This window comes from Podarcis pityusensis, assembly GCF_964106645.2.
Source record: "Podarcis pityusensis genome assembly, chromosome: 13".
Lineage (NCBI taxonomy): Eukaryota > Metazoa > Chordata > Lepidosauria > Squamata > Lacertidae > Podarcis > Podarcis pityusensis.
Window position 1 is genome coordinate 26767360 of NC_138038.1, and position 21570 is coordinate 26788929.

Below are 21570 nucleotides of genomic sequence, written 5' to 3' on the forward strand. Positions count from 1 at the left end.
GACAACTTCTGGCCATGGTGTATTTGGCTCCTAGCCAACTTGCCTGGAGGCTAGAATCACTACACCAGGGGTCAGCAACCTTTTTCAGCCGTGGGTCGGTCCACCATCCCTCAGACCATGTGGTAGACTGGACTATATTTGGGGGGGGGGGGGACGAATGAACAAATTCCTATGCCCCACAAATAACCCAGAGATGTATTTTAAATAAAAGCACACATTCTACTCATGTAAAAACACACTGATTCCCGGACAGGTCAATTGATCACCGTAATCTAAATCATTCCTAAACAGGAACATAGGGGGTGAAATTCGAGTAAAAGAATATGTACTAAACAGTTACCACACAAGCTCAAAAATGTTAAACCAACTTTTGGAGTCAGGTGTTTTCAGAAGATGAAGCATTTTCTTTGAAATGAAAACTCAACCAAATCCTGGTACTCAGTCTTAGCTGACAAGGACAAGATGCTGCTAAGAGCCATTTTAGCAGCTCAAAATGTAACGTTCCTGAAGATAGTGAAGTTTTATTTGGTTGCCTTATTACTTACAGGTGATTTGAAAGTTTGGGCATATATTTTACAACCACTACTGAAAGACAGCATAACTTTTGATACTCACAGGCAGTGCTGGAAAATTCCCAGCTGCATTTTTCACTAAATGCACAGGACTGATGACAGGCAGGGACAATTTAAATTAGGCTCTGAGATTTGGCTGTACAAGGACCAGGAGACTGGGGAGGAGGGCACACACAGCAGAAGGCAGCCCCTCTAGGAGCAACCAAAAGGAGCGTCATTGATTCAGTTTAGTAAACAAACTGAATTCAGGCCAGTCACTCTAACTTCATTCTGTGTGCACATTAGACTGTCAATAAGTAACCACAACAGACATACCTGCCATTTCAGACTGTTCAAACTCTCTGAATGGCCTCTGACATGGGAAATGCCAGTTGGGCTCTTGGTGATAGCTAGCTCACTATTCACAGTTGCTATTCTGAAAGCCTCCATCAGGGAAAATAGCCAGTTGCCAGGTAGGTTCTTCCCTGGGTGTGCCTCCCTTGACTGGGGCACAAATCAGATTGTTTTCCCTAGAGCAGATGACCATCACCGTTGGGGACATCCGTTTATCCTACACACACAATCACCAGGATGTTTTCTTGTAACTCCTTCAAGGAGCCTCCAAGTCATATATGCAAATATCCACTTGCCTGGCTTTCCACGCTGAGTAAGAATCACTTTCAAGCAACCAAGCAGTGAAGCTTTGATACACTGCAAAAAAGCTCTTTTATTTTTTCCAGGCTGTTTGAAAGCTCTATGTCCATGTAACTCTATCCCTCCCTTTTGTTTTGACTAAGACACATCCAAAGAACTGCAAGTGGAATGTCTGAGCATCTTTTCTCGACTCTCAGGAACCTACTGTGACAAATGAGAAATTCCCTCATCTGCATTTTCAAACTTTTCAAGAATTTATTTATAACAGCGGACTTCAAAAGAGTGCCCCACAGAACTTCCATAATAACAAGACTAGAAACGGTTGTCTGAAAAGATTGTTTGTTCACCATGAACCAATATTTCCCTGGAATGCACACAGCACTGCAGTATTCTCAGGCACACTTTAATTTCAGTGAGGTGATGGCTACACACAGCAGGCCTCTCTTGCAGTCCATAAATCCAAGCATGTATGCTAAGACATTTCCCAGAATCCTGCACAGTAGATGGGCCAATGTGGAAAAGGTTCCTGCAGGTAGGGTATTTCCCATGCTCTGCAACCCCACTCTCATTAAACAACATACCTGCCTCTGCTCACTTAAGAATTTGGCTAGAAACTGGACCCCACCCCTGTCCAAAGCAGGCAGCTCATTTGATACTTGGCTTCTTCAAATTCTGAAATATTTATTTAGCCCTAAGGGGTCTTTTCCTATTGTTCCCATGAAACAGTCCAGAAGCAAGAGAACATGCTTTCTATCGAGGAACATTAACTTTCTGCTCCCAATAGGAAAAGGAGGTGAACTAGAGCAAGCTAAGGGTTTTTTTAAGCACCTGGTGAAATAACGCAGCATACACATAATGAAAAAAAAGTCAAGAGCAGACAAATCCAAAGAGATGAACAAGGGTGTATGAAAACAGGAAAGAGAGCCCCCTCATAGGTTCACATATTTAAATATTTAAACATCTACTCTGTTCAAGCTTACTCTACCTAGTAGCTAACAAAGGCTGCACCAGGCACTTCTTTTCATAGCAGCTTCCTAAAAGTACTTAAGGTACCCCAAGTGCTTGCAATCAGCTCTCATTATCCAGTTCTTTTTCATTAAAAAGAGATGCTGTATGCCAGAGAGAATTTTCTGATAGCACTTGCTCCTTAATGAGCAGGAAATGGCAGCTGCACTTGCTCTACACTGTTTAGAAGTAGCTGCCAGGAATCAACCTGCCTGACCCAAGAGATGTTACTACTGTACAGGTGGGGAATGGTGGCTGAGAGACAGGGAATTGCCGAAGGCTATCCACAGAGTTCATGGCTTGGCAGATACGACCCCACTAGAATCTAGTGACTAGATAGCCAAAACAACAAGATGGTGACTATATGTTTGTTTAGCACTGACAAGGTGCTAGGCACTAGATAGAGCACAAGGAGCTTATAGTCAAATGGCAACTTTGCACATTCAAAGCACCAGCAGCAAGCTCAGTGTTCGAAACTCCCATTGTTCTAGGTGCATTTTACGACAGGGAATTTCATAAGTAAGAGCAGTTTCTGAGCTCTGGGAGCAGTACTGTGCCTAAGATTTCATATTAAAACTGCAGAACAGAAGGAAAGGAGGAGCTTTTTCTTCCTCCCCACTTCCAACTACTCTGTGAAGACTGGAGAATATTAGTGGGGTGGGCAGGAGAAGGACTAGCCCATGTGAAAAATGAACATAGTATTTTAGCTGCAGTTCATTCATTTTCAGCTTGTATTCTTGTTATAAAAAGCGCACATAGACATTTCTTGGTGCGCCCATAACCTAGGTTTAAGGTGCCATTTAGTTCCTAGCTTTCATATCTCAGTTTCTAACACTGAACAAGCTGTTGGGTGATCTGTGACCAAAGCAATTCTGCACATCCAGATTATGAAATAACTAAGTTTCAGAAATGACAAAAATGTAACCTCATTCTAAGTAAACTGAACAGGTGAAAGGTGTTGACTGATTGTTAAAAACATTTTACTGCCCCCAAGGTCAATTTAAACAGATTGTAGGATGCCTGGATTCCCTTGAAGGTGATCACTAGCTGTATTCAAAAGGGATTTCTGAGGTACTGACATCTAAAGTGAATGTGGTAATGGATCACAAGCAAACATTTCCACACACATCTTGAGATTTGGGTTACATACACCACAACTCTCACGTATGGGGAGATTTCATATTCACCTGTTCTACCTTGACAAAAGCAGCTACCCAAGGCAGATTTAAATGAAACCAAGTTCTACTGAAATCAGTGGAACTTGGTAACCACATAATAGGCACAAATCTTGTGAGAAATAGGTACCTTGGATACCACTGCAATCTGAGACTTTGGTTCTATTGACTTCAACGTACCTCACTTTCTACCGTTCAATATCCTTAGGACCAAGATGGAACAGTTCTCTGCAACTCTAAACCTTGCTTTTTTAGTTAACATAAGCAAGATTTAGTAAAAGGTATCCATCAATTTTCCCATTCTGTGAATCCCCACCAGCTGTATAGATTAGCAACTGACATGCCACAAAATGGAACCATGGTTTGCCACTTCAGAAATTGTGTTCAAATCATGGTTCACTTTTAGGGGTCCCATTAAACTCTAATTTAGTATGATAAGGATGAGCTGAAGTAGCTTCCATTTCCCCTATTCCCTCTTCTGGTGTAGCTCCAAAGAGTTTTTTTGTTTCCGATTTTCATTAAAGTGCGTTTCATTCAGTGCGTTATCTGAATCCTAAATTGTGGTTGATGCTAACTATGATTTGCTTCAACAAGGCAGCTTAACACATGGTTTTAAGTTACCTTGTTTCAAACAACAAACTAGTTAATCTAAACCAAAACTTCTGAACATCTCCTCAAAGCCATGCAGGAGCAGGAAAAGGAAGCATGTTATTCCAACGCTCACTGTACTCATTCTTGTCATGCTAAACTATGGTTTAGCACAGCCTTTCCCAAACTAGTACCCTCTAGGTATCAGCCCCAACCTATCAGCCCCAGCCAGCATGTACAAAGATCAAGAATGATGGGAGTTGTAGCCTAAAAAAATCTGCAGGGCACCAGGCTGGGGAACAATGATTCAGCGCGACATCTGAACTGAGCCAGTGTCTCACTGGCTGAATGGGTTTGGTTACCTTTCAAACTCAGATCCCCAATGCAATAAAGTGAAAATAATAATTATCTAATCAAGCAACAAAGACCTTGTACCCTAAACAAATCACGTTACAGGGGAGAAGCAAATATTTTTCTTATCTGACTTCAGGACACTAGCACCATCTGAACCAAAGAAGTGAAACACTTTTAATTAAAGGTAAAGGCCACGCACCTGGACACAGGACTTCGACTCAGCGACCGCTTGGAAACAAAAGGACTGCTGGAGCGCCTTCGGTTGAATGGGCTAGGCGACCTTCCACTGTAAGACCCACTTCCCCTCTCGTAGCTTGATGAACGCCTCCTGCTGTATGGGCTGACCGACCGCTGCCGCCTGCCGTAAGGGCTGGGAGAGCGCATATTGGATTGGTATGCAGCAGGCTCCTTGTATGGTGGGCTGACTGATGGTCTCCGTGAAGACCCACCGGGACTCTTCTTGTAGGAATCATAGTTACTGGATGTGTGTGAGCGCGGAGGGCTGAGATCATAGTCCTGCGTGTAAGATGCTCCTGAGGGGCTATCATCCTGCTTGGGACTGTCTGACCACTTGCGATGGGGACTTCTGGATTTCCGCTTTGGACTGTCCAGCGATTTGTAACTTTTAGGAGCATCCCTTTTCCGGTGACTTTTGCTACGGTCTTTGTGACCGGACTTAGTCTCTCGTTCTTTCCTGGACTTTTCCTTGTGCGATTTGGCTGACCGGGACTCCTTGCTGCTGCTCTTGAATGACTTAGACGAATGGTCATCATTCTCCTCATGCAGCTTTTTGGAGGCCCCCGACACCCTTTCTTTAGCGGAACTCAACTTGCCTGAGGAGTCTTGGTTCCTGTCCAGCCTCTTCTCTTTGTCTACCAGCTTGCTTTTCATCAACTCACGGACTCGCTTGTGTTGATGATGCCGATGCCTGTGTAGCCGGTCACTCCTTTCTGATGTCCCTTTTCTTTCATCATTCTCCCTGCGTTCCAGCTTGAGGACTGCTTCATCTGAAAAGGTGTCCGAGTCAGAGCTGATATCATCATACTCCACCAATGGCTTGATCATGCTGCCGAGCGGTCCTCCAGCTTCTTGGGCCCCCATCGGTGAGTCTTTGGAATGCCTGGACTTGTGTCGTTTGTGCTTGGAGAGTCGGTGCCTCTCTTTGCTGTTTGAACTGCCGCTGCTGGACACTGCTTCTTGATGCAAGGACCCCCCTCCTCCTGAATCCTTCTTACCCCCATGTCTCTCTGGGTTTGGCATTCCTTCTCCACTGTGCTTGAAAAGAGGGGGGAATCCTCCAAAACCCCCAAAGTCTAAACCTCAACTTACCCGCTTCCAAAACAGAAGGGCTGCGTTCACTTTCGTTACCTTTTCCTACATTCAACCCACCCTTCTCTCTCCTACATGGGGCTGAATGTGGTTTCTTTACAAGGATCTGGGTCGACAAAGTATATTACGGGAGAAGTCGCCCCACAGGCTACCCCCAACCCTCTGAATAGGGGACAAGCAGCAATGGCAAGAACGTCCCCTGTTCTTAGACTTCAAAGGTAGGATGGAAGACCCTGAACAAGTACCCTACCTCAGTTATCCACCAGTTTCAGAACATAAACATGCCAGGAGCACTAACTAAGATGCTCTTAGGTCCCTTTGTAAATGGGCAATGAGTTTGGGAGTTCTCCAACCTGCTGCCCAACCCCCCACAAAAAGAGAGCTTCAGAAAAAGACCCCACCCCACCCCCAGTTTTCTGAAGCAGCGGTCCCCCAAACAATAGGCCCCTTCGTTTCTAAGCCACCCTTGGTGCTCCTCTTGGTCAGGGATACTCCCTCCCCACTAACTCAAGGTCCCCGTGGAAAGAAAGATGAGGGTCGGACTTAGTTCCTACCTCAAACACCCCCTAAGTTCCTGAGAAGAGAGCACGGGGGCGGGGAGATGGGCACACCTCCACCCGCCCCAAGGCCTGGCTGTGTGGGGAAACCCCTGGGCCCCTGCGTCCCCACCGAGGGGGCTCCCCTGCCCTCAGCCTGAGTCTCTAGCGAGGCCCCCAAGCCGGGACCCCCACCTTCCTCTTCCTCCTAGTACTTCCCAGAGCGAGACGGAGCCGCTTCCAGGTTCGGGTGGGGGGAGGGGTTGGGGGGGAAGAGGAAAGGTAGAAAAGTGAGCAAGGGAGAAGGTTAGCCACCAACTCTCGCGAGAACGTGGGGAGAAATCGCCGTCGTCGTCCTCCCGGCCGCCGACGCCGTGGCTTCCTTTGCAGCCGCTCGGGGGTTCCTTCCCCCAACTCCTCTCTACCTGCTCCTGTTTCTCCAAATATCGCGAGAGCACGAACATGAGCGCGTGTGAGCGCTCGCTCGCCCTCCTTCACGCGCAGGCGCACACGGTCGGAACGCAGGAGGAGACTAGAGAAGTCTCGCGACGCCGGGCGCTGGAAGCAAATAGGGAAGCGGGGCGGGGGTGGGGGCTTGAAGGCCGATGAAGCTGGTTTTTTTCCGTAATCTCGCGGGAAGTGGTTTTATCTTTCAACAAAACTTTATTTCATGGTCACCGCAGACGACAGCGTTCCTGAGGAAGGAAACTTTTATTAAGGGAAAGCGCAAGGTTGTTTTTATAAGGAGGGGCCGTGAACTGCCATTCATTCATTCATTTCTTCCTGTACCGTTCAACAAACTTTAGTGAAACTTCTCACACTGTAGTTCTGGGGACATATATCTTTCAACAAAACTTTATTATTGATTCCCCTCCCCCTTGGCAACAAGAACAAACGAACTTATGAATGGCCGTTTCTTCGCCTTCTCACTTTCAGCTTTTTCAGCGAATACTTTAATGGGCCGCTTGGTAACCATGACAAAACACCACAGGACGCGGACAAACGTGGTCCTTCTCATCCTTCGACAAAAGTCTTCCATGTTTAAAGCAAACAACGACAACAACAAAGCCCAGCTGTTCGCGTGAAAGAGTTAAAAAGTGCGACCTTTTAAGAAGCGGAGCGCGTATGCGTCCACATCTCGCGAGAGCTTCCCCTAGCCTTTGCCGGTTGGCCGCACCGCGGGATTTCCTCGTGAACTTTCTCCCCTCCCCTTGTCCTTTTTTCCCCCCGAATCCCGCGAGAAGAAGCGCGACTTAGTCTCGCGCGGCCGGCGGCGGGATGGCGGTTGCTGCGGGGTAGCATCTCAGGCCAACTGCTGCTCTCGCCCCGGCCTCGCCGCCTCCACCTCGGAGCGGGAGAGGCCCTCTCCCCCCCACCTCCACATGAGGGAGAGCGGAGGGGGGCACCTGGCCCCTCTCCCGCCCCACCACGCTCCTGAGGGATGAAGGCGGCCCAAGGGGGCGCCGAGGGTGAGTGACGGGGGGGGGGTCAAGCTCTCTCGCTTTCCTATGGCAAATGCTGCGGGTGAGGGTGCTCGAGGTTCGTAGGAAGACCAGGCCCCTTAGACCAAGGGGGGTGGACGGGACGGGAGACCGAGCGGCGGTTTGTAGATTTCATTAAGGTTCGCCCGCCAACGCTGCCCAATCCTTTGCGGAAAAGCATCGGAAGTTCTCTGGCGAAGAGGTCAGAAGGGCCTCACTGCTCCTCGTTCAAAGAGAGCTACGGGGCCTTTCCTTCCATGGACGGGAGGAAAGCGCTTCCGGGAAGACGTCGGACCTCATTCGTGAATTCTTCTCCGGGAGTTATGTACAGGTTGGAGTTAGGGAGTTTTTTTAAAAGCCCCACCCCCTTTTTTAAATTGTAGCATCCAGGGGTGTCGACTCGAATAAAATTATTATTATTATAAAATATGGGGGTGAAACGCAATCAATCACAAGACCCAGCACATGCACGCCATTTGAATGGCGGTGCCTGTGAACTTGGGGCGGGGGGGGGGCTAGGAGTCTGCTCCTATGGTAGTATCTGCAAAGCATTCAACAGTTGAATGCTTCTTCAGTGGGGGCGAGAAACAAGTTTGGCTTTCTTTTCTTTATTTAAACTTGCTCGATCTCTCTCTGCCGCTTGCTTTTAAGGCGGGTGTGAGGAACCTATGGGCCTCAAGATGGTGCTGTGCCCCAGCTCCCATCATAACTGACCATTGGCTATGCTGGCTAGGGCTGATGAGAGCTGGGATCAAACGACATCTGGAAGCCAGCAGACTCCCCATCCTGCAGGTGGAAAGGGTCTTGGTGGAACGCCCAAAACGTAGAAGCCATTGTGGAATTTACTGCTGAATCCTATACTGTGCTTACTTGGTAGTAAACCTCACTATGTTCAGTTGGCCTGACTTGCTAGTACATGTTTAGGACTGTAGCCTTTGCAGTCCTCCATCATGCAAGAGATGAGCTTTGTAGAAAGAGAAAGGGGCTTTCATGGACTATAAACCTCAGAAAGGAGCTGGATGTTTCTTTAGCATATCCTAACCACCATGTTGAGTTAAATCAAAGGTTCTTTCAGGCCTTTTGTCTGCAAGCAGTGACTAGCTAGCAGACCCAGGAATGTGTATGGAGGACATGCTAGAGGGAGTGATCTATTGCTTTTCAAAACACATAGTGAAGAGTAGGTTTTTAAGGTTTCTGGTGAGGGTGGACCATAGCTGAGTAATAAAGTACTTGCTTTGTGTGCATAAGATCTCAGATTCAATCTCTGGTATATCCAGTTAGAAGACCATCAGCAGTGCTTTGAAAGACCTTTGTCTGACCAATAAATAACATGAGGCTTAGCTGCCCATCAGTAGACAGTAGTGGCCTAGATGGCCCAATATGCTGAGTATATGACAATATAAGATGATCATCCTAAATGGAGATAGATATCTTGGTAGAAATGTCAAGGAAAGAAAAAAATGTGGTTGTGTTACTACCTAGAAATATGCTGTCTACACTTGTCACTCTGCAGCTGCCTAAGAATTTGAAACTTTTCCAGCCCTGAAAATGACATACATAATACCCACAATTAAATGGAGATGGTTTTAGAGGTGTTGATGCCTTCTGCATTTCTGAAGCTTTTCAAAAAAATAGCAACATCCAAAAAGAAATCATTTTTTAAAAAAAAATTCTAGGCTGCCTGCCAACATGCACCTCTTAGTCATTTGTGGGTTTACAGATTTCCTGCCTTGTTACCTGGAGGTAGTTCTTACTTCACCACAGGCAGTCAGGTGAGTTGCTATTTACGGCTTTGTGTTAAAGGTTACTTAACTTTCCATTGAAAAAAGGAAAGTAAATATTCTTGCTACAGCTTTCTTTACAAATCTTTTGCTCGTTATGTATGATGCTGCCTAACTTGCTTTCTGAGGTTTAAAAATATTGAAGTAATTGCTCCCTTGTAAAGCCTCCTATGTTTAAAGTGGCAGCAGTGTGCATTTCAGATGTTACAGCATTGTTAGTTTGCCAGTAGGATAGCTGAAAACAATGCCTGTTTAACCTGCCTTCTTATAAATGTCTCAGAAAGGGATGCATCACTTAAGAATCACATTTTCACAGAGAGCATAAATAGTAAATATATCAATAGATACAAAAGAATCAACCTGAGGTCCTTTAGCTGAAAACAAAATATTAAACTTTAGGTTTTCTTTTTGTAAACCCACTGAGCTATATTTGCCTTTAAAACAACAACATATTGAACTCCTCCATTTGATTTTGCCATTCCATTGTTATTATAGGATTTTAAATAAAGTTCAGAGGTTTAATAATATGAAGCAGGCCCCTTTTAGCTTTGTTCACTGTAGGATTAAGCCCTCTTATTGTGTCCTGAGCTTGATATTTTACTTATGACAGTATTGATCTCTTCTACACCCGTATGTAAGAAATATGGAGAACATAGATCAGTACCTGCCATTGGTTATCTAATGTTGACGGTACGTATTGTAAAGAATTCTGGGTTGCATGTACCATGGTCCCATTCTGCAAGGTACTTTAGTCTATTCATGGTTACATAGCTCAAGTTAATGTTCTCTGGGGGTTATGCAGGGAAATTGAAGGTGAACCTGCATCTCTGGACTGAAATTCAAATATATCGTATGCTTCACTGACTTGCAATTTCTCTTATAGAAACAGAGAAACTGAATAAGATGAGTTCCCTTCTAGAAAGGCTTCATGTCAAGTTTAACCCTAACAGTAGACCGTGGACAGAAACCATGAAGCTTGTCCGGCAAGTTATGGTAAGGGTTTAGCGTATTTTAGATGGGAGTACTTGATAAAATCTCCTTGCACATTTTCATAAAACAGTGATTGTCAAGATTGTCTACTTAGAGAGGACACTGTCAACAGTAAATTGCCAAGAGATCTTTCACAGAATGTGTGCATCTTTCACAGAATCCCAGCAGTTACAGAAGATTCTGGGTTGAATTCTATGACATGCTCTCCATTCTGGTAGCACTGTCTTTGCTGCTGTTCCATATCAATTGTGAATACTCCCTAGATGAAGGTGCCTAGCATTCCTCTGCAACTATGCACTATATGGGAAGATTGGCAGTGATGGACCACAATTGCAAAGAAACTGTCTTTGCTGATTCTTTTATCAAAAACCCAGTAACTCTTAGAACACAGAAAGTATTAGTCAAAACAATCTAGCTTTTGAATAATAATTATTTTTATTTGCTATTATTTAGTAGAACAATTCTGAGCTATCATTGGTTTGAGTTGGTGTGACTCATACAATGGTCTAGCTTTATAATGCACAAGGCCATCATCTGTGGATGGTTTTTTTATTTACAGCACCCATAGGAGCTGATTTTTCCAGAACAAACAAAGTGGAAGCCTTCAGGAATGCAGTTGAATTCTCCAATGTTTTAGTTATAGCTTTCTTTTCACAGTATTGCTGAATGTGCATGAACACTTTCTCTATTTTTTTCTCTCCATCACCTTTGAACGTAGGAAAAGCGAGTTGTAATGAACTCTGTTGGTCACCAGAATCTTGTCAGCTGCTTAGAAACTTTGCAGAAGGCATTAAAAGGTTGGTAGATGCTTCTGAAACATAAATAAGTGTTTGTGGTTTAAAAAAAAAAAAAAGACTAGGAGGAATTGACATTAGGATAATAAAGGTGTTTATATGGTTTGTATTAGATGGGCGCAAAGAATTACTGTGATACCCTCAAGGTTATTGGACAGCCGTTTGCATGCTTACTCAGAAGTCCTACTGTATTTAGTGGAACTTATGGCCTTGTATGTTTATAACTGCATTCTTAGGCTCTGTGTTGCTGTAATGGGTAAGCTGCATACTGGACATGTATAATGCTCATGTTCAATAGAGTCATTGAATCAATTATCACTGTTTGTATAGTCACATGTTATATTGCACACTCCTAACCACTTGGTGTCTGGTTAAAGAAGAAAGATTGTTTATGTTCCTGTTCAGGCCAGTTACCAAAACTTGCAGCCTGTACCATAGTAATTCTCATTTTTTTTCAATGGGAAAACTGGGTAAGCGAAAGGCTCCTGTGAGCCTGAAGTTCCCACTCAGTTGACTGTGTGTTGAATCTCTGCATAGTTCAATATCCTGGTTGTCCACCTTTTAAAACAGCCACTGCTGTGAGGTGGCAATTCTGTCACTTTCTGACATCAAGTATAATTAATCAAGTAACTAATTAAATTAGTACAGACACAGAAGTTGTCTTTTATGTACACATCTGAGGGCAGTTCAGGATCAAATTTTTACTCTTATTTCCACAAGTTGTGGAGTACTTGTCTACAATTGTAGGATTTCTGACCAAGAGGCAGGGTCTTGTCTTTGGGCTGCATCTTTAGAATGTGGCACAAGTTCGGTGACAAATAGAAGTGCCTTGGCTATTGCCTCTACCTCATAGTTGATAAGGGGCTGTGAAGGTGAGCTGGCTTTCTCAGGCAGTTAAAGCTCCAGCTGCCCAGCAGATGGAAAGATAAACCTCTATGTCTGCCACCCCCTTTCAGTTCAGATCAACTGTCCATTGATTTCAGTGGGTCTACTCTGAGTATGGCTTGGTTGGATATCACCTATTGGGACTTGAATAAATTTGCTTATGTACTTGGCTTTAAACAAGCTCATCTTCCTCCTAGTGACATCACTACCTGCCATGACAGATCGCTTAGAGTCTATTGCAAGACAAAATGGGTGAGTAACTCCCATGATCCCTGACAATTAGCCAACTGGCTGGGACTGTTTGGAATTTTAGTCCAGCAATATCTAGAGGGCCATAGGTTCCCCGCCACTGAGTAAGATTAATACTTTTTGTGTATCTTATGTTTAAGAGCTAATTGAGACTACAACCAATCACATTTTTTGTATTTTTTTTATTCACTGTTTATACTACACGCTTAAGAATGAAGAAGCCAAAGTTTTTGTTGCAGTGAGGTCCAGCAGATCAAATGTTTGATTTAATTAGACTTAGATTTTAGTTTAGTTCCATCTCTACCCTGGATGGGTGGAAAGGAATATTGCCATTTTTCAGTTTTGAAATAATTTTTTTTTAAAAAGGAATGTTGCCAAATAGCAATCACATGGTGGTTATGTAGAAAGAGAAATGTAAGAGGCATGTACCCTACACACTGGACTATAATCGAGATTGGTTGTTGCACTTATTTCTCATTGGAATTAAAGGGACAAGTTAATCAAGACTTACAGTACAATCCTATCTATGGCTGTTTAGAACCATTGAAGTCAGTGTGACTTACTTCCTGAAAGTGAGGTTAAGATTGCAGGTTCAGTATAAATTCAGTGCAACCAACCTGTGTGCAGCCCATTATTATCAGTCTTGAGCCTCCAGGGGAGACCAGGAGAGATGCCTCCAGCCAAACAGATTGATGTGCTATTGATTGGTATTTGATAAAGCTTTTCATGTGTGAATACCTTTTCTCTTCTTGTGTGTAAGTCTTGGATCTCATCTTAGTGCAAATGGCACTGAATGTTACATAACTTCAGACATGTTCTATGTGGAAGTCCATTTGGATCCTACAGGACAGCTGTGCGATGTTAAGGTGGCCCATCATGGAGAAAACCCTGTGGTACGTAGAGTATGAAGGTCACACCAAACTTCTGCCTTCTACTTTTTGTAGAAACATGTTTTTACAGCCCATTCTGTTCTGAGAGCACAGGGCAGTCTACAGTATGTATCAACCCTGAGCTTAACAGCTTCCTAAAATCCAGATATCTCTACTCCTGCATTTAGTTTTACACTTCTCCAGAAGGAAAGTGATCTATTCAGCCCAATTCCCTTTAAGTCCTCTTAGCCAGTCCCTTGTAAAAAAGTCACAAGCTGCCACATTTTCACATTCTGCCTACTCTTTCAAAACCGAGGCTATCATTTTCCAGCCTTTAATAAAATGTTGGATCCCTCAGTAGTAGGGAGAGAAGTCAAAGCTCCCTTTGCCCTATTACTAGTGTGGTACAAATAGCTTGCTAACCAAGTTAGTACCATTTGTAATTCTCTCCCCCTCCCCAAACTTATTTTTTGTTCTTTTCGGAGCAGCGTAAGGATTTGAGATCATTTTTTTAACTTTATAGTCTCATCCTTCAAAATGCTTGCAGTCATTTCTAATCATCCTTACTTATCTTTTTTTAAAAAAAAAGATATTTATTGAGATTTTCAAAATGTTACAAAAAGGAAAAAAAAGATAAAATAGAAGCAGAAGAGAGTACAAAGAATAAAAATAATTAACAAAGTAGAAAAAAGGAAGAAAGAAAAAAAAACCAACCCCTTCCCACCATATAAGAAAAAATTCCAAATGAGAAAAAAGACAGAAAAAAAGGGGAAAAAAAGAAGAATGCAAAAATCACAAAACTTTAAAAACATTTAAAAACAAATTCATTATTTTCAAATCCTTAACTGTCATTACCTTCTTTCTTAGACCTCCTCCTCCTCCCTTTCTTTGTATCCTAGTTATTAATTATCCCAGCAAATCCTTGACCTTATCTTTCTATAATAAAATAAACCTTAACACTTAAAACTTTAATCTTATCCTTACCAACTTCTCATAATCATAATATTTTTTCATAATTCTTTAAACATCTTTGCTAAAGCCAAGTAATTTCATTCCAACATTTTCCTATCATTCATCAATTTTATAAAACAGTTCTAATAGTAGAAGAAAGAGGTATAAACAGATCCAATCTTCATCCAGCGTCCCTTCCTCCTGGTTCCGGGTTTTGTCAGTCCTTATTCCCGTCAATCTAGCCCATTAACCTGGCAACCTTATGTCCGAGGCCCTCAAGTCTCTTCCATGACCCTTCCGCGGCTCTTCTTCATATTTGTAACTGTATTTTCCCTTGTCTCTTGCTCGTGGTAACTCCAGCTTGACATGTTTTTAACCCTTCTCAACAGATCAGCCCCTTTTCCATGTTCAACACTAAATTCCATGTAGTATTTAAAAGCATGTTTCAAAGGCCCTCCAAAATTGAGAGCCCCCACAGTCCCAAACATCTCACGGCCCGTTGCCATATTTGAAAAGTCCAAACATCCCAGCATAGGGGGGTCAATCCAGCCCCCCATTTCCAAACCAAGCCAAACTTTTCCTTTCCAGATATGGCTTTTTCCAAGTTCATTTGTCAAATCCAAAAAATCATATTCCTGTTGGGCCTGCTCTGTCAAAACACACTCCTGATTTAATGTCAAAAACTCCTGTTCTGTCAAGACACACTCCTGATTTAAATCCTGAGTGGACTCCACATATTTTCCCACTGTCTGTTCAAAGTTTCCCACTGCCTGTTCAAAATTTCTAGTCGAAGTCGCCATCCAATTCACCTTCTCGTGTAATTGTTCCAATAGATCGTTTGTTTTATAGAGAGCATACAACAAGGCTTCTGAATACATTGTCCCACAAGGTCAGATACTTGTTCCCACGGTTGTAATCTGTAACAGCTATCGACTCCCTGGAGTTAGTTACAGTTTCACAGTTACAATTTCACAGACTCCCCCTAGGGGGAAGACTTCTATTTATTCTTGCAACAAAGTTCCTTTTTTTAAGATACTTTGTCCATATATAATCCTTTAAAATGCGAAAGGGAACAGTGGAATCACTAGGTTTCTCTTCTTTTAGCCATCTGTCAAAAACACTTGTCTTTGGTTAATGAACTTCACACGTCAGTCCTGACAGCCCGCTCCAGGATCAGGACGGAGGAAAGTTACTTCACTTTAAAGTCACTTTAAACAGTCCAAAAAGATCCCCCCCCTTCTCCTGCTGTCGAAGGGGGGTTCCACAATTTTAAATGGCGAAATCCAATCTTTTAAAAGCGATTTTCTGAGCTCTAGTTTAAGTTGCCTTTGCTTTATTCTGTTTACAAAAGAACGGAAGGATGACTTCCTGTTTAGACCTTCCCGTTCCGTACCAAATTCAAGTAAATTTTAAAGTCCGATTCTTTCCTACTCGCAAGTCCTTATTTGATGTCCAATTGTTCAAAGTCTAAGTACTCACGGGTGCTTATTTTAAAGTCCAAATTGTCCCAGGAAAAAGGCAGCGCTCTCCGGCAACAGCTATGCGGCTTCGCTCCACGGAAATAGCAGTTGACTCACAGCACCGCGCCACTTCCCCCTCTTCACTTCGGAGCCCGTTAGTGGGTTCCTTAGCGGGTTGGGGGGGCGCTAAAGGTGCCCGCCGAGTCCCATGGTCACAGGCTTCATCCGCCTGTGATTTTTAAGTGGGTCCCCGCTTCGCCGTAGCAGAAAAGACCCGTTTTCTGCAGAGCTAGTCCCTCCAGTTCAGAGGGAGTCCGCCATTGCCGGTGGCGCAACCCCGGAAGTGTCCATCCTTACTTATCACCCAGTGTTTGAAACACTGGACATCACTGACCTGCCTTCTGCATTGTCCAAATATCCTGTAGGACTGTTTAGGAAAGTTTTAAGGGTTTTGTACTCATATGAAGCTGACATTCCCTATAGTCATGTACAATTTAAGCCAGCACCATTGTGCTGAATAACTGCAACAGTTTCAATTGAAGTTGTGGCACACATTTTTATTTTCCCTTCTAGAGTTGCCCAGAGCTGGTGCAGCATCTAAGGTGAGTACTAAGTCTCTTTCATTACTGGCTACATACCTTCTCCATGTGCAGTTCTGTTGTATGGCTACAACCATTCCTCCATTTCCTATAATGCCTCTTGTACAATTTATATACAGCATTCTGGATTTATTGTGGCTTACTCATCCACCATATTGGCTATTTTAGAACATAGAGTACAGATCTTTTCTCAACCATAGTGCTTTTCAGGCATTGTGTAGGGTGAGGTGAAGATTTTGGAATGAACAAGAATTGAAGAACTGGGTGGGGCAGCAGTGTTGCTTAGATTTGACAGCAAACAGTGGGTGCATATGAACTGAGGATATTCATCCAGTTTTCAGTTTCTGGCCCTTTTGAAAAGCAGCATGAATAGCTCATATCAGTGACCATGAAACAGAATGTTTATTTACTTGCTTAAAAAAAAAAAAGTCCAATATCCAGACAATATGGAATTTTTAGGGTCACCATAATCAGGTTTCTTTTCAGTTCTCTTTTTCCTGTTATAAAGCACCACCCTGCCAAAACGAGCCTTTTAAGCATGCAGTTTTCCTTAGGATGTAGTATGTTGCTCCTGCCTTTGGTGGCTAATTAGCTATGACTTGAGCCTTGTACAGCTGACCCAAATCTCTCTCACAACATGTGAAGATTATGTTGACACTGGTGCAACATAGACCCAATATATATTCTGTATTCACTGAGCTGGTTCAAACAACACCAAGTCAGGTTAGGTGTTATATGAATGGGCCTTATGATATGATCCCCGTGGGCTCTCCATTTCTTTGAGTTACTTCTTCCCTAGTACAAACCACAGTTTGCTGTTACCACCAAATTGTCAAATAGTTGCTTGTCTTGGCCTCCAAACTGAATTGTAAAACAGCTTCAAGCTCATGTTTGAAAGGTCCCTGTTTATCCATGAAGGTCTTTGAAATGCATTGGATAAGTCACTGTAACTTGCACATTTGGGGTTTTTAAAAACATAGATTTCAGCAGAAGGTTTTTAACTTCCTCTTTGGAATTATATGAAGACTGTTCTCATCCACTGCGGAGAGGCCAACTCCTTTGCTCCTAAGTAAGAAGGCAAGGTTGAGTCTTTAATAAGAAATTAGGAGTGGCATCACTCTGTACGTAGGGATCACCAACATTTTTCAGCCAGTGAGCACATTTGGAATTTTAAGAAAGCACTGTGAATGTTAGTTATAAAATGGCTACCGAAGGGGCATAGTGTAGCACAAAATGGTTGCTGGGTGCATGTCTAGGAGAGGCCAAGCCAGTGCAAATAGGAACGGAGGGGGAAGAGCAAATAGTCTCTCATGCATTGTGACTTTTTGAAGCGGTATTTTCTGAGACCTTTGGCAGATGCCATAGATACTGGCAGGCACATTGACCTCATCAGGCACTGCGTTGGTGAACTTGTCATATTTCTCTTCTATCAGGAGAATAGGGTTGTTGGCAACCACCTAGGCCTTACAATAATTTGTTTTGTTCTAAAGATTTCTCTTAGAAATTCTCCTTCAGAATACTGGTTTCAGGGCTATGAGAGTCACATAGGGAAAAAGTCCTCTCAGAGAGTTTTGAGAAGGCCCAGGAGGACAAGTAGCCAGCAAAAGAGCACTGAAGCCTACAGAGGGCACAGCACCATAGGCAAGCAGCTTGGGCCATAACATTTCAAAGTAAGGATACTGAAATCGAAGCTTCAGTACTTGCAACCCTCCAGTATGGGGGGGGTGGCTATCTATTTTTCCTATGAAGTGTATTGTGCATCTTGGAATTTTATGGAGGGGTGCTGTAGTAGCATGTGCTTTTGGAGCTAAAATGTTGAAATGGACTCCTTTCACCATCTCTCTTAGGTGCATCTAACTGTAAATATCTCTGGCATGTATGATTCCTCCAGATTCTCTAAAATTGATATGTTTTTCTTTCCCAGAGAGAGAAATTTTGAAGAATTTTCTAAGCACCTGAAGGGTCTTGTCAATCTGTATAAACTGCCTGGTGACAAGTAAGCATTCCACTAGTCATAATTTCTGTGATGTGGCAACACTTCAGTCACATATTTGTTAGAGCATTGCATATAGTGGTTGAAACCCTGCCCAATTGTATGTCTACCTGCCCCTTTTCTCCTTACTTTATGTGCCACCCCCGTCCCTTTCCTACATTACCACTCTTGATTATCTCTCCCAACTTCAAGGAAGCCAGTGTAGAACTGCAGTATTACTGACGCTAGAAAGAACACAAAAGGGGCTAAAATCTGCATCTTTTTTAAAAGAGGAGTTGTTCAGCCAAGGTTGGATCCTTTGTGTGCATTGGAAATTTTAGAAGTATGGCCAGTCTTAGAATATAGTCTTCATTTTGTCAAAAAGGGATTTTTTAATAGGAAAGCTAAGAATGTAAGAACCTCATGGCCCATCTAGTTCAGCATATTGTTCTCACAGTGGCCAACCGGATGCCTTTGGGAAGCCCACAAGCAGGACCTGAGTGCGAGAGCAGTCTCCCTTCCTGTCGTTTCCAGATTCTGGTGTTCAGCTGAAATAACTACATAAGCTATAAAAAGTCTGAAGCTTAAGTCCTTGGCATGTCTGTGATCTTGTATGATAACAGTTGAGAGACCTTCCATAGAAGGCTGCTACTTGTTGGACAGTGCTCCGGTTGGCTCACAGTGCAATTCTATACATGTACCGTATACTGGAAGGGAGTCCCAGTGAGTTCAAAAAGACCTACTCCCAGGTTAATGTGTATAGGGTTGCCACGTCAAAGCATCTTTTTGTCTTTTTTTCTGTACCAATTTTAAAATAATATTTTATTTTTTCTCCTTAGCAAACTGAAAACTAAAATGTACTTGGCTCTTCAGTCCTTGGAGCTTGATCTTTCAAAGATGGCAGGGATGTACTGGTAAGAGAAGTTTGCCTTACTGAATGAACCCAGCATTTACTTGTTGATGTCCTAAGCAGCAAATACTGTTCAGGAAGTAGAACATTGAACTTGGAAGGAACTGAGTTCAAATCTTACTTGAATTACAGATCCACTAGCTATTCCCCGGATAAGCCACAACATCTTAGCCTCAGTTCCATCCTCTGTAAATATGGCAGATGATGATCAAGTTTAAAGGGCTCACATGAAGATGAATGCAACAAACACAGCCAAACTCACTGTACCCTAAAGCAGTCTATAGAAATAGATGCTTATTAATAAAGAAGCTTGCATATTACATTTCTTTCATTTGAATTGCTATTTGAGTTTCCAAAGGTAGCATTATGGAATCCAGAGTCTTAAAACTGAAGGATAAACAAACAAACAAACCCAACAACTACCTTTGGTCTTTGAGGAACTGGGGTTGAAAGATTGACTGCTAAAGTCCAATGAGGAGGTGGTACTGGATTTCCAGGCTCCCATATCCAAGACCAGCTGTCTGTCCTGTGACCTACACTGCCTATCATTTTGGTAGTAAAAAGGAAAAAATAATGTCAGAAGGAAAAATGGGTTCGTCTTTTTAATCTTAGTGCTGCAAACCTAAAATTTCAGTTTGGGCATGTTACAAATTCAGTCTAAGATAATAATCCAAAAGATTTATATTGTGGCAGTCTTGGGTCTTAATTCTGCACCAGCTTATCATATGTCTTTGATTCTGTCTGCTTGTAGGCAAGCCACCAATGCAAGCCCTTTGGACAAGATTCTGCATGGCAGTGTTGGCTATCTCACCCCAAGGAGTGGAGGTAGGCGACTGTAAATTGTGACAGAAGAGGGGTCCATTTTACAATACTGCCCATTTCCCCCCTTTAAAGATGACTTGTGAAATGGTGCAATGCTATTTTTGTTGTTGTTAAAGAGTTGAAATACCCATCCACATATTAGCCCCTTATGGAGCTCAGCCTATCCAGTATTCCATAAGCAGAGAAAAGATGCATATTGGAAGACTGCTAGCTAGCAAAGCAAAGAGCTCCATAAATGCAAGTGATCCACCTCTTAACAGGAAAGGCAAAATATTCTCAGAATCTGCAGCCAAAGTGACTTCAAGGAAAATTCTTTCCAAACCCCGGATATAGCCATCAGCAGGACCAAGAACCTTCAGAGCTTCTGAATACATGTTTGGTAAATTAGGTATACATGAGCCACATCATAAATTACTGGGTTGTTGGGGGTTTTTTTGCTCATCGCCAGTATATGACTGTGGTTTAATTCCGGGTGTTGGAATCCCTGCACTACTATGAAGTTGCTTGGTGATACTAAGCAGGCCATTTTTCTCATGGGATTGTTGTAAGAATAAAAACAATGCTACATATGCCACCCTGAATTCCTTGTAAGAAGGTCATAATATGAAGGTGGCATATTCTCAAGGCTGAGCCACATCTTAAGTGCCATGAGAGGAAAAGGAATGTAGTTGATGACCTTTAGTCTCCCACGTTTATAGAATTGTTTCACTAAGACACTCTCTGAAGCAAAAAGCCAGCTGTTTGGACAGAATTTATTCTATGGTAGAGCAGCCTTGTCAATCCTGAGTTTTGTCTACAACTCCCAAAAGTCCCAACCAGCATAGCCAGTGATCAGGGCTGGTGAGATCTGTAAGTCATAGCGATGGGTTTCTGCTTCACAGATAAGAGAATGAGATTTGGGAATACATGGAACTTCATGCAAAAGAGAATAGAAGGTGGTGGGTAGTATGAAAAATTAACCCCAAAACCGTAAAATTTGTAGATCTTTGTCCTAAGAGCTGTGACCTTCTTAATTACATAGAATGCTAGGTGGACATAATCTTATATGTCGAGATCAACACATAGGCATCACTTCTGACCTTCCCATTCCCATTGTGTTCCCTTTCCCATTAACAAGCTTTCTTCTTTCAGGTCACCTGATGAATCTGAAGTATTATGTTTCACCCTATGATTTGATTGAGGAAGGTACTGGAGCTCCTATTATTCTGAATGAGAACAACGGTATGTTTCTAGACATGCTTTCTGCTTCCAAATGTGCATTCTGAACACACCTTGGATTATATTGAAGGTTTTCTTTGAACCCCAAGCAGCAGATTTCTTTTATTTTGGTATAAGGTTTATTTGTGTTTTCCTGAGTATAGATATTCCCCCCAATGTTCATATATTGAAATAGTATATTATATAGTCAGTTGAGTAGTATTGACAGCTTCTTATATTCCAACACTGTCTGATGTTTATCAACAAGCAGTCCTATTAACATTCCTGTGGATTACTAATTTATCTAGACTCCAGGCAAGTTTATTGACATGTTCATGTGTTGATTAACAGTGAGGCAGTTAAATAATGAGTTCAGATTACTGTAGTAGTAGTAGGTTTGTGTTTTGTTTTTTTAAGA

General features: G+C 42.8%; 2 protein-coding genes across 4 annotated transcripts in view; one reads left to right on the plus strand and one right to left on the minus strand.

The window, feature by feature from the left end:
* Positions 1-6647, minus strand: part of CDK12 (cyclin dependent kinase 12) — a 31935-nt gene extending 25288 nt beyond the window's left edge. For 2 of the 3 annotated variants that reach the window (XM_080978255.1, XM_080978253.1), the window contains exon 1: positions 4527-6645. In XM_080978255.1, the coding sequence (XP_080834381.1) occupies positions 4527-5587 (1061 nt within the window). In that variant the 5' untranslated portion in view covers positions 5588-6645. Of the gene's footprint in view, positions 1-4526 lie in introns of all 3 variants that reach the window. The other variant, XM_080978254.1, reaches the window with a different exon arrangement.
* Positions 6648-7433: 786 nt separating this feature from the next.
* MED1 (mediator complex subunit 1) overlaps positions 7434-21570 on the plus strand; it is a 28053-nt gene continuing 13916 nt past the window's right edge. The window contains exons 1-10 of the mRNA XM_080978251.1: positions 7434-7661; positions 10338-10447; positions 11163-11241; positions 12321-12375; positions 13133-13265; positions 16226-16254; positions 18176-18247; positions 19063-19137; positions 19885-19958; positions 21087-21176. Of these exons, the coding sequence (XP_080834377.1) occupies positions 7634-7661; positions 10338-10447; positions 11163-11241; positions 12321-12375; positions 13133-13265; positions 16226-16254; positions 18176-18247; positions 19063-19137; positions 19885-19958; positions 21087-21176 (745 nt within the window). The 5' untranslated portion in view covers positions 7434-7633. The remainder of the gene's footprint in view (positions 7662-10337; positions 10448-11162; positions 11242-12320; positions 12376-13132; positions 13266-16225; positions 16255-18175; positions 18248-19062; positions 19138-19884; positions 19959-21086; positions 21177-21570) is intronic.